Genomic DNA, 13,647 nt, shown 5'->3' on the forward strand with positions numbered 1-13,647 from the left:
GTGAAAGGCCTAAGAGAGAGAGAAAGACAGACCGAGACAGAGAGAGATATAGAGTGTGTAGGAGAGGGAAAGACAGACAGAGAGAGAGAGATGGAGTGTGGAGAAGAGGGAAAGACAGACAGAGAGAGAGATGGAGTATGGAGGAGAGAGAAAGCAGGGCAGAGGCGGGGCAAGCTGACCACAGCTTGGCTGACATCAATCCAATGGTTGGTTTGTTCTTCAACTCACTGGACACATATCTGATTCTTCAGGCTGCAGACATGGATAGAGAGAGAAAGACATAGAGAGAGAGAGAGAGAGATGTGGATAGACAGGAAGGAAGAGAAAGGAGGAAGAAAAAGAAGAATTAAGCATTTAGTTTTTACATTTCTCTTCCCCCATAAAACAAGCCGAGATTAAATTAAAATAATCAATCTCAAGAACAGTTTCAGCAGTAAGGTGGCTATCCAAAGCAAGTGGAGACAGTTAAACTATATAAAGGAGACAATCAAAAGCCTGTAGCTTGGTTTCACATCTTGCCCTACGTCCAATCGTACGGCTTGAGCTTATGCTGTATTTCTCATGTGCTCAACAAAGCCCCCAGAGTTGCTTAATATGAGCGCGGTCGCCATCTAATCTCCTCTGTTGTGATTGAAGAGGTGGCTTTATAAGTGTGTCCAGCACACAGCCGCGACCGATGGCCTTATCTAAGAGTGTATTACAGTATCACACGATCACTGTCAGAATGGCCTTCTCTCATCTCTCGCTCATCTCTCTTATCTCGGCTGAGAACACTCTCACTCACCAGGGCGATAACTGTTATCAAAACAACGACATGCCAATCCACATCTAAAATGATTTGATCGTCTTGCAGCTGCGAAAAGGGGATTGAATGTGTATGATTTCATGAGTTTGATTTCACCCAAGAAGAAGGGACAATCGTCAGTCGACCATCAGGAAGCGCTGAGGAGAGCATTTCGCTTAACCTCTGAGTTTTCACATGTAAGTAAGTTGTGCAAAACGATGTGCTATGTCTGTGTCTGTGTGTGTCCCAGGAGGCAATGCTGCAGCTACTGCACAACAGCAGTAGCAAGAAAGACTGTGTCACATTAATTCCACCAGAGGTTAATATACTGTCTATACAGGGCTGTTCACTGAAGCACTCACTCGCAAACACAAACAGTCACATACACACACACACACACACACACGCACACACACACACACACACACACACACACACACCCCACACCCCACAATGATGAACAAGAGCACATTGGGGTGTTGTGGGAATAAACTGAGATTAATGTAATGCTCTTTGAGCAAAGGTGAGCAGTAAAGCAACCTTCAGCAGGGCCTCTCTTTTGTTACAAAAAAACATTCTATCAGATGGAGAAAAATGAACATGACCTGAATGCAAAACTGCTGCATTCATTCCAGTGAAAGACCAGGCATATTTAGCATTTTATGTTTCCATCAGTGAGGCAAAAGGGCAAAAGAGCTGTGCGCACATCCAACCTTAGTAGGCCAGGTGCTGGATCTTGGAGTACATACGTGAGAAGAGGAAAGATCCGCACACTGATTTCTCCCGGTCCACTTTATTGAGAATATCGCAACGTTTCGTTTCGCTTCATCAGGCCCCCTTAGGTCTTCATCGACCCTCAGGTCTTCATCGGATCTTTCCTCTTCCATCAGTGAGGCACACATCTTTGGGGCTTTTCATATGTAGGAATGTAGGAATTGTGTGCTCACCCAAGTACTTTATATTCCTACATGAAGCTCGGCTAATTGCAAGCACAAATGCACAATAGCAAGTGAATAATGACTTTAGTCAGGAGCCCAATTAAGATGTCTCGCTATTCTGATCATGTGGGCGTGAGGATGGTATGATCATGCAGTATCTTGTTCCAAAGGTCCAAGGAGCATAGTCCAATTAGGATAATTATCCACATGATCACAACAGGGCTTCAGTTGATAGCCTTGATGGCATTGAAACCTACGCAGCAGCAACAGAGGTGGATAAAAAAACTGTGGAGCGCAAGAAAACTACTCTGGAAGAACTCTACCCTACAGTTAAACTTCACATCACCATCTCGCCCAGCATACAACATCATCATGATGGTAACACCTTGTAACAATTTATTGTCTGAGGGTGGATATTAATTTGACTGCTGTACATTAGTGTGTTTGGTGTAAGTGCTGTATGTTAGTGCGTGCGTTTGTTCGTTGTACCAGACGTGTACAACGTGTACACACACGTGTACCAGAGCCCACCACCGGGGGGGCACTCCTCACAATAGATTTTTCCCATTGCCATATTTTGCTTGCTTGTACATAAACAACTATGCTTGCTGTCTCAATACAAGTATAGTCTATTTTACAAAGGAGCCCTTCTACTTTCTCAAACTTTCTACAAACTCTCCATTGAAAACTGTTTGGAAAAGGGAAAGCACTTTCAAAAATACTAGGCAGGTGACTGGGTGGGTGAACCATCACCGTCTATCATGTGTTAAATCCAAGCACTCTTTGCTGTCATAAGCCGTAGCTGTATTTCAAATTTCTCAGAATCAACGCTGATTGGCAAGATCGTTTTCTGATCTGGCACAAACAGATGGAGAGTATCCAGACTGATTTGCGAGAGAAACAGCATGTGAGCTAGCTCTTTTGGGGCTTGTTATTAGACCCTGTAGAATGCATTGAGCATATCCACTATGGCGGCAATAGCACTATATGGACAGCAGAGGGAGATATAGACCACGTTTTAAGAACGTACTCCTGAAAGGAAACAAACTGTGTTGTGGACACATTTTAATTATCGGTAGATTATCATACCATCTTATTGCATGGTTGTTGTTTTTTTCTTTAACATTGTCATTTTCATTACGTTTTTTTCATACAGAAGGTTAAAATCCTTTGAGGTTCTTTTAAACTATTTTCATCACTGATATTTTAATTCACTACTTACGTTCATATTAATGCTTACATTTTAGACCAAACCAAAAATATGAGGGGCCTATATGCCAGCTCTATAGATAAATCTAAACTAGAAAAGCCCACTCCACTTCCACATTCAACAACTGCACGTTGATGAGATACATCATGGGTGGGGGACAGCAGGTTTACTTGTTTCTTCTTTCATAGCACAATTATCCATGTTTCTGCAGCCCGGCCGTTTCTGTGTTCCATCTGGACAAGCTCAATCAGATAGGCGTGGATACTCTGGGTAAAATGCAAAAGCCTCATCGTAGTGTTGTATAAGTGGCAACATCTATTATTCTGTCACCTGGTTCCCTCCAAGAACAGTGGAAGTTCCAGCAGCTATATCAAGCCACCCAAGTTCACCTCATAAGTAATTTAGCGTGAAGCAGGTGTGGGTTACACAGCTTTATAGGGTACGACGGCGAACGGTGAAGCACACCACCTGAGTGCACGACCTTATGCATGGAGCATGAGCAGCGCTCACTTGGTGTGTGACAAATTGCGTCAGCACATTACCCTACCCAAGCATTATCCATGCATTATTCATGCTCTTGCTTATATTCCACATGGACATTCCAAGTCCCTTTGAAGTTAATTCCCTCTTCGCGATAAACAGCCTCCTTCCTTTGCTACAATTGCAGCTTCTGATAGTTCCAGGCTGGTTGCTATAAGCGCTAGGGAGGCAGTAACCTGTCCTAGACGATTTCAGCGTATAAAGCTGCAGCCTGCCAGATTTACACTTATCACTGGAAATGCAGCACTGAGGAAAAACCCCTATACCCTTTTAGCGATTGTACAGTATTCATAGACCCAGTAGATTTCTGCATGGTAACATACATACACACACACACACACACACACACACACACATACACACACACACATACACTTACTACGTTTCTGGCCTTTTCTCCCCCTGGCCTATTTGTGGTAATGTATTTCCGTGGGACGTCTCAAGGGATGTCATAGTAGGGAAGCGAGTGCCTGTGCAAGTGAATACTACTGGGACTGAATATCATAGCAAAAAGACCCTTTCATATTTCTGCTGCCTTGGAGATGCATGGTTGAAAGCGTGGCGTCAGGGAGATTTTTTTCCCCCCTCTTATGTGCCTGTCAGTACCAGACACTTCAATATTCCTATTTCTGATGTCTTGAAAGGAAGAGTAAAGTGAATATCCAATCAGCTCTTCCATTAAAGGACAGTGAAATGGATTATGGGTAAAAAAGTGATAGAAACAAAGGAGTGAGAAAGAAAGTCAGAGATCAGCATGTGAACTGACATGGAGTCCATCCGGTTTGGGGAGTGACATGATTGTCTATTCGGTAGCCCCCGTGGGGCCTCAAGCTCTCCCAGTGAGTACTCTGGGATTTAATATGTTGTCAATGATTGAGGAAGTGAGGCTGAATCATAAAAGAGACAATCGGCCCCTCTCTGTGTCTTTGCCTCTTTCCCCTTTTGTTGCCATCTCACTTTTGCTGGTTTCACCTCCGAGGCTGCGCCTGTCGATATCTAACTTCCACAGAGGCGAAAAGTGGTTTCTAAAGCTCCCCTCCACTGAGCATCTAATGGGTGCAGAGTGCCAACACTGGCTTGTCGCAGCCCTCCGCAGGGCCACACTGTGCATTATTATAAATCATGAGGCCTTCACACCGGGGAAATGATTGCTGGGGCGAGATGGCCTCTGAAAACGGCTACTCCCCCCCAACACACTCAAAAGGTTTTCTGCCTCAGCACACAGTGGCATTGTACTCGGTCAATCTTTTAGCATTCCAACACCTTGGAAAAGAGGCACAAAGTGACGTCCAAGTATTGGGAGTGCTAGCAGAGCTAGCTAGCCCCCGACTGCTCTTTCAGAATCAACTGCCTTTGCCACTCCCTCTGGGCACTTTTGCAGCCGCTAAGCTGTAGCTCTATGCAGTTGCCAGACTTGTGCTGGCAAAGGGTTCTTTCCAGGACCCTCCATGAGGTCACTTATGCTGCCACAGAGACAGAGTCTGTTGCCTGCTCCTGTCTTAACAAATACTATCCCCCCCCTCATTTTCTTTTATCAGCGGCGAAACCTCTGTTTTATTGTCCTTACCATGCGACTTGACACGCCTGCTACTACGAGCAGAAACTATACAGTCCCTTCGAACACAGGAGAGAAATATGTTGCTGGGTATGCTATTGCATTGTAATGAAGTGTCAAGCCTGATTAAGCTGCTGTACTTCCCTTTGAAGGCACTCAGGTGTGTATTTGTATGCATGTGCTAGACTTGTTGGAATGGTGTGTGAGAGGCTGGCCTGACAGAGCACAGATGTGTGGTACTGTACGCAGCAGAGTGCCTGGAGGGGACATTTCCTCCCGGGACAACCCTGGAGGACTAACCTGTCATGGTTGAAAGACCATCAAAGGCCTGTGGATAAAACTGTCAGCACCAATCCAAGGAAAACAACATTATATTCAGTGTTGCCTTTCCCCTGCCAGACAAAAGGCCAAGGAATTGGGAAATGGCACTGCCAGTAGGAGATCGCGATCCTACCCTTTTCAACAGATACACACAATATCCTTTCACACATGAGGTGAGAACAAACCTTGATGTACATTGCAGAGGGCCGACTTGACTGGCATACATAATTCCAGGCTGACAAAACAACAAGAAGTTGTTTTGTCTTTACGGTGATTGCTCTCTCCATCCTCTCTCCATTTCCTGTTTACTTTTCTTTATCACAAGGGAATGAAAATCACTTAAAAAAAAAAAAAATCAACAAAACAGTAAGGATTGTGTTTGAAAGCGATATCACTGGCGCATTGACCGTCCCAGGGAACGGAAAGGAGGGTGAGGAGCTTTCAAAGAGATGTCATCTAGAATAGTAGCAGAACATATCACTTTATTGCTTTGGGCATCTCTCTAGGGGTGCGTGAGCAGCAGGTGTTGTGTGCAGTGTGTGTGTGTATGTGTGTGTGCGTGTGTTTGCGTGCGTGCAGAGATGAAAGTGTAACCGTCTTTGTCTGCTGTGACCGCAGGGGAAGACAGGGAAGGCAGGTGGGAGACCGTCCAAACACCAGGCACTCCCATAATACCCCATTTCTGTTTCATGTCCACGGCTTAGCACCGCACAAGCCACCAGAATAAATGGAATAAATCAAGCCCGCCTTTGTCTGACGGTTTTACCATCTGGATTTGAGCTGTGAATACATTAGGGTTTTATGGTCCCTCCCCGCGCGAGGCGCAGGATACACCACAGAGTTTCGACTCCACTGAGCACAGGCGTCGCCCCTGTCACGCACATATGGATTTTATGAAGTGGGAACATAACATTACTGTATATTCAAACCCTGTTTGTTATGCATATTTCCTCCCCCACTGTAACATGGTTAATATGATTCATATTCGCATGTCAGATGTTCCCAACCTCTCACTTAGTCCTTGCACGTTCAGCAGACAAAACCCTGAGAGAAAACTGAAGGGCAACGGAATTTCAACCTCAATTTCATGGGGAAATGCCAATGAGTTATTGAGATTCTGTGACTCTCCACAATCCACAGAGTATGTACAGCCACATCATATTTCACAGGCACAAACTTCACCGATATCCAATCATATTTACGGCTTATCATTACGCGAATATAATATCAAATGATTGGATGGCTGTCTCACCACCCGTTGGAGTTACTGGCCTGTCAAACCAGGAAGAGGAATATCCTTCACAGCACAGATCCATCAGCTTGATTTTTTATTTTTTTTTGTCCCTGTGACCGGTCGATTCTACGCAACATCGGAATGAGAACAGGAATAACAAATCACTGCGACACAACCTGCCAGGGATTCCCAGACTCATTCACGGCTTCTGGGGAGTAAAAGACGAGGCTAATGCATTCTCTGCAGCCCATTAGCATGTGTGAGGAGGAATGTGTGTGTGCGCGCGTGTGTGTGTGTGTGTACGCCTGCGCCGAGTGTGTGCGTGTGCCTGCTTGGGCGTTGATGGATGGTGAGGCGAGGGACCGGTGATGCCATGGAAATGAGGCTGTCTGCTTTACTTGACCTATCGACGGAGGAGTAGCCGCGGCCGCCGCCGCCGCCGCCGGGGTAGAGGACTCGCTCTCGTGGCGCGCCTCCCGACTGTCGCCCCTCCCGGCCCCGGTATGCTGCGCTGCTCTTCGCTTTTCATCAGGAGGACGCATGCTGGGATCCAGGCGCCCGTTTCCAGGGCCGTCTCCTCCTGCTCCTTCAATCCAACCGGTAATGGAGGACACGACACCGCCATACCCGAGAGATGACCTGAACGCCTACTGAAAGCACCGTGGATCTGGTGGGGATTAAGAGAATAGCTACCGTACCGTACAAGCCCTACACTCACCCTGATCTAGGATGTTCTGATGATCATAGAGGTGTGAGGGCGAGCCAAGGTGAACCCATACACTGTACAGTAACGCTGTGAAGGTCTGGTCACATGTCATCACGCAAAGTATAATGGTGTCAAGCTAGACTGGAACAATATGAATTGGAGATTGCAAGAGAAAGTTAATCATTGGGCAACGTCCATTTGTGGCAGACTTTCTACTCTGGGTGCCAGTAGCACAAGGGTAAAAGTATTTAGGCATCGGGTCTGTTGTACTGATGTAGCCGGCTTGTTATTGATCACACATCTCATTAGTACCCACATCGGGACTGATTCCCATTTGTTCCCTCTCTGGAGTCAAAATTGAATTTCCTCATTGACTTCTTGGACTCGGGTTTAACTTACTGTAGCATCCACCCTGAGGAAACGACCAAATCATTTAGCGCAACATCACGAGTGGGTCGATCATTGTGACCCTATCTGACCTGACCTCACATGATGCTCTGTGTGCTGCCGCTATACAGTAAAAATGTGTCGAAGAACTGAAGAGACGCACGGCCCGGTCCGGTGCTACCCTGTCCCCTCTCTCTGCAGAGTGTTCCTAGGGAGATGCAGCACGGCTTTATACTTAACTGCAAGCAAACTGTTATGGTCCTGGCCCCTATGCTCAGCCCCTGCTCCCGGCTTGGCCCTTTGCCCCTGGACCCTCAGCCCCTTACCCCCCCCCTGCTCTCGCCCCTGCCCCTCCTCCCAGTGACTGTCAGCCCCTGCACCTCTGCGCGTGCCCTGCGCATGGAGAGGCTACGGCGAACGAGCTTACGGCGCGGCTCCGCCCCATACCTCACCCGGGATCCCACGGAGTCGTGCCTGCCTGCTGCGGCCCTCCGACCCTGCACTCCCTGTCACTCCGGCCTGAGACTTTTATGCCACCAGGATATGCTTTGCCTGCACTTTGTCACTATGATATGTTGATGTTCCTAGTGTGTATTGTGTTCATTGTCCTATCTTTCGTTTTTCTCATTTTCTTGGTGATTAAAACCCTTAAACCTGCGCTGCCAGCCTCCAACACGCATTAAAGTTAAATTTAGTTAAAGTCCCAATGATTGTCACACACCTGAGTGTGTGAAATTTGTTCTCCGCATTTGACCCATCCGCTGGGGATGCGGTGAGCAGCAGTGAATTGGGAATCATTTGGTTGGGAATCATTTGGTGATGTTATAGGGTCCTTCCTCTCACACAAACGGCATCGAGCAATGACCTACATATCACTGTAGCTACAGGCAGTGCGGATTCACTACGGCTGTGTAGTAGGTGTGTGCGTGTGGGGGGGCGACCTGGATCAGCTAAGGCTGGGGGAGCTCTGAGGGGAGAGGGCTAAGGGGAAGGGGGGGGGATCTGCACAGAAAGCCACTTGCTAGCTACAGTATTATGTAGCTCCGTTTTGGTTTGCGGTGCAGGCGAGCATGACTAAAGCGGGCGGGCTGTTAACCGGCGTGTCACGTCTCGCTCTGCCTGTGTCCCCCCCCTGTGAGGACGTGTGCGGCTAGAGACTGCCCAGCAGGCCAAATTAATTCTGGGACACGCATGGCACCGCCCGGAAATGGCAGTTACAGTACTTCGCACCTAGAGGTCTGCGTGCTACGCCAAAGCCGTCACCTCTGCCGTCACCCTCTCTCTCTTTCTCTCCCCCTACAGCTGTACAGTTCAAAAGGCTGTGTGTTTTGAGTTTGATGGGCCTTAGTTTGATGCCGGGCCTTAGTTTGACTTGTGTATTAGAGCTTGTTGTTTGTTATGTCTGGGCCAGCCTCTTGCAGTCTAAGCTCTGGGTGGTTGCTGCGTCTAGATAAGCTCTTGTTGACATTCAATTTTGGGTTCTGGCTTCTGCAGGCACCACAGCCACCAATTAGCAGCAATGTGAAAGAAGTGGAAAAATAGCTCAATTAGACACATTTCTTTCCTTAATTCTAATTGCTTTCCATAAGTCTGAACTTAAGTGGAAAAAAGATCCCAAGGTGCCTGCAGCTGAGCTGAGAGACTGCTCCCCACTTCTCTGAAACTAGCATTTCTGTCCAAGACGATGCACTTTTTCTAGATTTCTCTCATCTAAGCATTAAATGTGCTGTGTGTTTGAAGTTGCACACACTGTACATGCATGCATGCATGAATTTAAAGGGTGTCGCAAAGATAAAATACAGTACATTCTAGTACTGCATCTAACCAGATGGAATAAGCTCTGTTGCTGTGATGCACAGCAGGGGGAACTCACTTGTTTTGGTGCTTTGAGCCCTGCAGATGTGCATGGTACTGTGCCACGGAGTTGAGTGTGACGCTGCAGACTTCACAGGTATAGCTACGTTTCAGACCTGCAATAAAAGCACACAAACAAAGATAATTAGTACTCGGTCAAACACATTTCTGAAATGACCTCCGGTTTCAGCAGGAGAAAATGAATTTGTCATCTGTACTGTCACTGAATTGACTTGTGAAAAAGAATGATTGTTTGTGCGTACTATTCAGTGCTGTGAGGCATAAACTCGACTACAGTAGATATAGATGTGTTGAAAATAACTGGTCAGCAAACTTCCATTCTGCTCTGACAATAGATACAGTAGAGGAATGAAGTGGAAAGGACCGGAAGGTTAAGATAACAGCTGCCTCTATCTCCTCTCTGCAGCTGCATTCGCGAGTGCAAGGTCAGTTCTCTAGCTAGCCTGTCGAGCTGCACCTGATCCACTGTCCTGATTACTGCTGCTGGTAGGGGAAATGGGGAAGAATCACTTAGGACACTCAGACACTGTGTTTGGCCCCTGCATTAATCTCTTAACTGTGTGAGTCAGTGGCATTCGTGCTGGTTGTGTGTGTGTGTGTGTGTGTGTGTGTGTGTGTGTGACCATGGAACCATAATTACTGTGCTCTGTATACCCGGGGAACGAAGATGCTGCAGGTAAAATAGATTGAGATGTTGAGAGACGTTCTGCACATGCTGTTAATATCTTTGGTATCTGTGGATCATCACCAACACAACGGTGACAGACAATCCTACAGTAGCAGCATGGGCGATTCAGTGGCCCTAATATGTTTGATAGTCACGTGCACGTCACTTCTTGTCAGGGTACTGGGCTAAAGTAACTTAATTATTAAATGATAAAGTAAGCCCCACACACTCATGCCCACACGTGTCATACTTTTATTTGGCTCTATTCGGATAACATGTCAATCACATTTCTTCAGGTCATAGTAGCTGCATCAGTGAAGGTGCCCTGTGTGGGCTAGTCGCCGTTGTGGCGCAGTAATGATACAGTGACATGACAAATGGCTCAGTTCGCTCACCTCCCTCATCAGATCAAGTTAAAGCCCTAAACATGTTTGGAGGGAAAAGCCCAGACAAAGCAAATGTCCCGCTGCCACCCCCGTCGTCAAATCTAATTTTCAAATCCCTCTCATCAATCTCAGATACAGTCTCCGGGGGAGGGGTGACCTTTCTCCTCATATCTCAGCACTAAAAACTTCCACTCAGTGAGAGTGGGCGCTGTTTTCAAGCCGTCTCGCTGAGGCGAAATCAAAGAACTGTGTGACGTCTGACATTATCCTAAGTGCTTCCTAACTGTCAGTCAGCTGTTTCTACCTCCCTTTTTGATGAGGAGGAGATTGACGTCCCTCCCTGATGGAGAGAGAGGGAGAGAGAGAGAGAGAGAGAGAGAGAGAGAGAGAGACAGAGGAACTGGTCTCCTCACACCTCAGCCTCTCCATCTGTAGCCTTCCACACAACCATGTGCCAGACTGCTGCCGGAAGGCCTGGATATTTCAATTTCCGCGAGAGCCTCCCTTGACACACTGAAGAGCTGACAATAAAGTGCAGTGCGCTGCAGTAGCAGCAGGGACAGGTGGTCGAGAGAGAGAGAGGGGAAGAGTGTGTGTGTGTGTGTGTGTGTGTGTTGGGGGGGGGGGGGGGGGGGGGCGGGCGCTGGCTGGTGAGCTCCACGGTGGCCTTTTGACGGCCTACTTCTCAAACTCTTCTTGAAAAGGTGAACTGCCTGCCAGCCCACCTGGAGCGCTGGTTCCCGGGCTGATGCCCCCCTTCCTCCACCCCCGCATGAGGAATCACAGCAGCCCCCCTGCTCCGCTGGCGCTCATTACTTTCACTTCCTGCTCTCTGGGGCCTCTGTGGTGAGTCAGGAGTCATTTGTTTTGCTTAAGGCAAATCTGGCCCTATCTGAGGACAGAGTAACAGGTGGACGAGCGGCTGTAATATGGAGAGAGATGCAGTCTCTCTCTCCCACCAGCTTCATTTTGATCCTGGCCATAGATCTTGCTTTCATCCAAACGTCCTTGGTACAAAACTTTGTCCAGAGCCCATTTGGAGACAATTTCCGTTCTGCACTCGAGCATAGAGTTTTTTTGTACTCATGCCTCTCTAAAATTCTTCGAAGCCCATAAAAGACATCCATTATGTCACGGGAAAAAAAATAGGTACCTGACATCTGGCGTGTAGGCTATATCAGCTGTGCCCCATTAATTCCTTCCCCATCTTTCTCCAGCTTCTAATGAGAGCCTCTTATTGGCATTCCCAACAGAGGCATCTCACGGGTTCTTCCACACGCAGCTTTGGTTGTCTCCGCGCTAAGTGAGAGCTATTGCCCCTCTCAAGACCTTCGTAGGTGACAACAAAGGGGCTGCTGGTGGTGGCGTGATCGATCAACAGTGCAATCCTCCGGGTGGATTGTTTATGAGCGGGGAAAGGCAGTGCGGGTCCGCGGTTCATGCTAAATTAACCAGCAGCCATCTGGGCCCAGTCAGATGGTGCATCTCTGGCTTTAGCCTCTCTGGCTGTCGAAGAGCAGCCAGGCTGAAAGAGCATATGCTCGCCTCCTGCTCTCGCTCTGGACAAACTGTACGGTCGTTTGGCACTCGGGAGTCAGCTGGGACAACGGCGCTATCTAATGGCAAACAAATGGCCGACACGTCCGTCCTCGACGCGAGAATTAAAGGTATTAATTAGCTCCTCCCTACTGAAAAAAAACCAACAAAAAACCTGGCTTCATGTCTGTAGATCGCAGATGAGATTGATCTCTCAGCGCTCTGAGTAGAATTATGGTGGGTAATAACTTGAACGGGCTTGGTGGTGACAGTGTTTAACTGATGGCTAGTCCTGAGTTGCTCTAATCATCAATCTGTAGATGGTGTGATCTTCCCACTGAGAAGAAGAAGAACAGAGCTTTCCCCTGTGCCCTCCAGAAGAGGAGCTTGGTGTATCAGCTGGGTGTAATTTGCTAGTCTCTGAGCCTGCCATTAAGGACAGTAATATATCTATTTTAGGGTCAGGAGGGGAAGAGGGCGACTGGTGGATTGTGATTGCAGAGCGAGAGAGAGAGAGAGAGAGAGAGAGAGAAGGCGAGAATGAGGGAAGGAGGGAGGGAGGTCGGTCGGAGTGTAGGAGTGTGTGTGTGTGTGTGTGTGTGTGTGCATGTGTTTGGGTGTGTGGGAGGGAGAGAGAGAGAGAAAGAGAGAGAAGGAGAGGAAGGACGTGCCAAATGACATCTCCCGGACACGGCTCTCCAATTAACAGTCGGAATTGAGACTGGAAAAAACACAATTTGCCGGTTGGCTTGACTGACAGGCGTGACTATGGTCTAAATTAAACACGTTGCAGGGAGTCGTAATCACTGATGCAATCACATCAGATAACTTTAGATCTTTGCGCATGCTGCATGCAGAATCCATACAGACTGATTGATAAGCATGATGGGAAAAGAAAAACGCTGACTGCAGTGGCTCTGTGTGTATGTGTGTGTGTGTGTTTGTGTGAGAGAGAGAGAGAGAGAGAGAGAGAGAGAGAGAGAGGGAGAGTGAGAGAAATAGTTCAAAAGAGGAGAGGGAAGGGAGTAAAGCCGCTCCCTCCATCCATACAGAACCCTTCCCCGTTCTGCCCAGTAAGCATGTTCTGTTAGGGCAAACACTGGAGACACAGAGAAAATGAAACCTCCTCATGCAGGGGTGAGCTACAGCGAAACGGCATGGCGCTGCCCCTGCGCCACAGCAGCCTGGCGAGGGTAGATGGAGGGAGAAAAGGAGGGACATAAAGACAAGATAAAAGCAAGAGCAATTTCATGTGTGTCACCAGTCCTCTGTGCTGGGGGCTTCCACCACCGGGCCACCCCCACCCCCCATCCCCTGGGAGAACTTCCATTATCCGCCTGGCCACTGGAAACAAGCAAATAAGTCCCCTCTTTCTCTTCGCTAAAAAAGACTGCAGTGTAAAATCCCATCTCCCTGCCAGTGGTGCACTAGACACTGACACCAACTGTTTTCGAGTAAATATGTACCTCACGACACACTAAATAAAAAGGTAGATGTTGCCGTTAGAT

At 47.7% G+C, this 13,647-nt stretch overlaps 1 protein-coding gene across 1 annotated transcript in view; it reads right to left on the bottom strand.

Moving 5' to 3' along the window:
- Positions 1-224: 224 nt before the first annotated feature.
- The window catches only part of LOC311324623 (zinc finger matrin-type protein 4-like), a gene marked incomplete at both ends in the record, with an annotated part of 64,139 nt that continues 50,716 nt past the window's right edge, over positions 225-13,647 (bottom strand). Inside the window, 2 exons of the mRNA XM_084457120.1 lie at positions 225-252; positions 9,549-9,645. Of these exons, the coding sequence (XP_084313246.1) occupies positions 225-252; positions 9,549-9,645 (125 nt within the window). The remainder of the gene's footprint in view (positions 253-9,548; positions 9,646-13,647) is intronic.

Source organism: Borostomias antarcticus (genome assembly GCF_949987555.1).
Source record: "Borostomias antarcticus genome assembly, chromosome: 23".
Classification (NCBI taxonomy): domain Eukaryota; kingdom Metazoa; phylum Chordata; class Actinopteri; order Stomiiformes; family Stomiidae; genus Borostomias; species Borostomias antarcticus.